Raw genomic sequence first — 4,896 nt, 5'->3', positions numbered from 1 at the left:
ATGAAAATAATTATTTTGATGAACATTTCCAAGCATATAATGTACAATTAACTGAAAAATTATTATGTTGTTCGGTTGAAAAATTAGACAGTGTACATCCCACTGTTCATTGTGTCCTATCAAATAATTTATCTTATATACCTTTATAAACATCACATGTTATACAAAAATGTTATGAAATTATAATGTGTAAAAAAACATGTTTTTATTAATAAATATTTTATTATGTTTTATAAATCTGTTTTTTTTTTTTTTAATGTATATATAATGTATTATTTACTATATTTACAGCAGATCCTTATACTTTCTTTTTCCTATACCTACTTGCTCACCTCTAAAAGTATAGTAGTTTAAATTAAACCATTTCCAATAGTTGAAAAAATCTACTATATTTTTTTAGCTATTCCAAAAATAAATAATTAGTAAATTTGACTAAAATTATAGTAAAAACTATAAAACTTTTAGTTCTATTTACTATGAATTTAAACAAATATATTGTTTGGTTTAACTAAATATTTAGTTAGAGAAATTGTCAACTAAAATGTTTAGCTGTTTCAGAAAAATAACTTGGTAAATTTGACTGATGCTATAGTAAAACTAATACATTTTATGGTTGTGTTTACTATATATTTACAATAAAATTATAGTTGATTTAACTAAATAATATTGTAAGAAAAATTAGCAACTGCATATTTTAGTCAAATTAACTATTAATCTTGTAACTATAACCATTTGGTATTTGCAACTAAATGTAGGGCTATGCCATATGGAACTAGATTTTACGGCTAGTATACATATAATTTTAGTTAAATCAACCAACTATTTTTTTCCGTGATGTCTATTAATAAATTACCATCATCACGATGACCTCGCATTGCAATACCCTGTCTACCGCAAAACAAAATGGCTCGGATGATAGGAATCAATTTTTGTCTATTTTCAAGTTGTTGTTTTTCTCTTCCCTTGTTGATTACAGTGATCACGTCATTTTTTTTATTTTCGTAAACCAATTTGAAATTTTGACCATCTTCCACAGCATCTTTATGATATTTTTTTGTTTGATGTTTTCTGAACTTTTCAAGAGCTTTTTTCCAGTTTCTAAACGCAGTTTCAACAAAAAAACGTTCATGACCTCCTTTACCAATAGATTTTAAACCAAATGATACGCAATATCGGCAATATGCTCCATCTTCTTTAGCTGAATACACTAACCATACGAAAGAACGACACCAAGAATACTGAAATTTCAAATTTCGATCGCCTGAAGTCGGGAACTTGAAATCAATTTTTGGCATCCAAGAATGCATTATAACATTATATTTATCACCATCATTTAATGTTCGTCGACAAAAATTTGGTATGTCATTCTAAAAATCCTACGGATATAATAGAAATTCAACATAATTCATATTTAACATCATTTTTTAGATTCTGAACGGAGTGAAGAATGTATTGATTTTATAATGATGTGTGTTTTTTAAAATTTTTTTTTTGTGTCTGTGTACAGCATAACTAGTCGAAATAATGCTTCGATTTCAAAATTTTGGATGGCCAAAAATACTTGAAAATTTAATACAAGGTTCCTTATGAGTTGTTCTTATAGTAGTTAAAAAAAATCCAAAATCGTTAGTCACAATTTTTTTTTATAAGCGTTAATAGTTAAAACTTTTACGAAATATGTCAAAATCGCCAAAATTTGCAAATAATTTTGAAATTGAAAAATCATAAAAATGTTTGTGTTTGTATCTAAGGATAAAAAATTCAACACTATGTTGTCCATAAGTTTTCCTTAAAGTAGGTATAGAGAAAACTCGGATCATCATTACAGAAAAAATTTTAAGCACAATTGAATTTTAAATTTTCACGAAGTAGCGTGAATTACGATTACGATTTATCCTCAAACGATTTAAATTTTTATTAATATTCAAAAAGTATAAGTCATGGATACTTGAAAATTTCTACAGTTATTTAGATTGGCATTTTTTTTACATGATTTAATTTTCAAAATATTTCGCTTATTTTAATGCTATTTATAGACATTTGAAATATTCGTTTATGTTTATTTAAATGTAATATAGTATATTAGTATATCTTAGGACCTATGCTGACAAATCATCTCCGTTCAGAAATGTATTTCGTATACAATGATACCTATCATTGCATTCAAATTTAACACTTCTATAATAAATAATAGTGATCCATAGGGCACCTAATGTACAGCAGACCGGTACCCACTTACCCGCTTTTATTTTTATTTTTTTTATTAGAACTTAGAAGTCTATAATTTTGAATTAAAAATACTAAAACACAAATTGTATAATTTAAGACGACGTGCCATACTTGCATGGTTAGTTTAGATGTTTATGTTATCCATATTAAATTTCGATATAAAAAAATAATCTAATTTTGTTTAACTAACCTTATGATTTGAAGTTACTTGTGACACTATATTTTTTTGTTTTTTTGTTGTAGGACTCTCTTCTACTGTCACGGGGACACCAGGGACGTCAATGTCTTTATTATTGTCATTGTCCACTTTTAATACACAATATACGTTAAAGATAATAAACTATACGTATCAATAAATTCGTTTTAAGACACTACGAAAAATATATAACAATAGTAATTACCTTCGTTTTTTTCAATTATTGTTTTGGATTTGGAAGATGAGTTTTTAAAATAGTCGGTTATACCTAGATGTATTTTGTCTTTTCATTTTCAATTTTATAATAATAATATAACATAATATGATAATATAACACTAATTTACATGAACTAATGTCTAATTCGGACTTAATGCCTTGACAATGTGCACACCCGTAATGACCGTAATACAATATTATATAGGTACATAGGAACATTGATATTATCTATCTGAATATCGAAGGAAACGATTGACTATTGTTGATCGTTATCGCATGACCTATACACTACGACTACATGTCATATTATAACATATAAATAAATACAATAGATTATAATGTGTAACGTTAAACGAGTAAACGAAATAGGGAAACCCATCAATCATAATGTACCAGTGCAAATAATATATATCGATTACGTATATGTTTACTTATTTTTACTTGCTGATAATAAGTGACTTACAAACACGCATTATTATTACGAAGTATTGTAGTCATGCAATTTCAAACTTTTGAGCTTAAAGTAGTGAAGTACCAATTGTCAATACCTTTTAGAAGCTTTGAAAAATTACAAATTATTACAGATTCACTTTTATTACAAAAACATTTTTTTCTAACATATTTTAACGTCTTTTGAATAATTAATTGTTTTTAGGTACATAAGATAAAATAACTATTACGTTTTAAATTAATCATCCATTCATTTCGGGGGGGGGGGGGGTTGAACCCCCAAACCCCCCTGCGTCTGCCACTGAATCCTTATCTTTCACATCACTTATGTAAAATTAGTGAAAAAAAAATTGTTTGACATTTTTATCCAACAATACCCAAAATAAAATGTTAATAATATTAAGTGAAATGGTTCGAGAAAAAATAATTGTTGAAGTGGTGCTTTTGCTCTAATTATAGACACCACAACAGACTTGTCCAAGTTAGAGCAGTTGGCCTTTGTAGTAAGATTTGTAACTAATGATGGTAAAATTCAAGAACGTTTACTTGCACTACAAGTGGCTAGTGGAAAAGGTTTGTTCAATACTTTTAATAATATTTATGAAAAGTATAAATTAAATTGGAAAGAAGAACTTATTGCGCAAGCGTATGATGGTGCAAGTTCAATGCAAGGCGAGTATCAGGGATTAAGAACATATGTACAATCCCAGAATCCAAGAGCTGTCTACATTTGGTGTTTTGCACATGTGTTAAATCTTGTAGTTGTAGATGTTTGCGAGTCAAATATTGAAATTAAAACATTTATTTCTAACATCCAATCCCTGACTACATTTATGTCTGCTAGAAAACGGACAGCAGACTTTGTTGATTCGCAAATTGTATTGTATCCAAATGCACGGGTATTTAGAATGAAAAATCTATCAACCACCCGCTGGACCTCACACGACCGCGCAATTAATGTAGTTTTTACAAAGTACTTGGCTGTTGTGGAGTCTTTAGAACACCTCACAAAATCAACTGACACCAGCACATCATCTCAAGCTAAAAGTGTTTACCAAAATATAACTTCATTTAAATTTATATTGACCATGCTGTTAATGAAAAAGATATTTAATGTAACATCACCTCTCTCGAGCTATTTACAATCATCTACTTTAGATTTTATTCAAGCATTAATTTTGATTGACAGTGCCAAAAAGCAATTGATAAAATTAAGAACCGAAGAGTCGTTTGAAATCTTAATGAATGAAGCAAAAGACTTTGATATACTACATGAACTAGAAGAAACAAATTTAAAAAAAGAACGTATAAGAAGGAAGAAGAAAATGGTAGATGAACTGTGCAGCGATGAAGCCCCTGTTGATGCTATTATTAAATTAAAAACCAACGTTTATTTTTATACATTCGATGTTATAATTGGGACTATAGATAGTCGTTTTAAATCAAATCGCGGTGTATTGACTGATCATAGTTTTTTTGTTATTCACGGCTCAATGATGCTGCAAACAGTGTGTCACTTCCTCCAAATACTTTTATGGATATATCAAAATGGTTGCCAGAAATTAATGTGGATAATTTACAGTCCGAGTATCTAATGTTTGCAGCAAATTTTGAATCATTGGAAGCTAGATATGCAGAAAAAAATGTTGATAGCGACAAAAATGATAATGATGATGATGATGATGATTCTAATTATGATGATGATGAGATTAGCTTTGAAATACAATCTTAAAGAATTAGGGTTTTCTGTACTGATTGTAATGATTACTGTAATGATTCAACTTATTAGTTCATTTGGCTTAAT

General features: G+C 28.3%; 1 protein-coding gene across 1 annotated transcript; it reads left to right on the top strand.

The window, feature by feature from the left end:
- The first annotated feature begins 2,822 nt into the window (after positions 1–2,822).
- On the top strand, positions 2,823–4,687 carry LOC149061114 (zinc finger MYM-type protein 1-like). Its single transcript, XM_089230843.1, has 2 exons — positions 2,823–2,847; positions 3,552–4,687. The coding sequence occupies exons 1-2, from the start codon at positions 2,823–2,825 to the stop codon at positions 4,685–4,687; spliced, it is 1,161 nt and encodes a 386-aa protein (XP_089086969.1).
- The last annotated feature ends 209 nt before the right edge of the window (positions 4,688–4,896 follow it).

This window comes from Diuraphis noxia, unplaced genomic scaffold, assembly GCF_037042655.1.
Source record: "Diuraphis noxia isolate RWA-SAM2 unplaced genomic scaffold, SU_Dnox_SAM2 contig0001, whole genome shotgun sequence".
NCBI classification, from domain to species: domain Eukaryota; kingdom Metazoa; phylum Arthropoda; class Insecta; order Hemiptera; family Aphididae; genus Diuraphis; species Diuraphis noxia.
The sequence above is the reverse complement of the archived record's forward strand: the minus strand, read 5'-3'. Positions and strand labels throughout refer to the sequence as shown.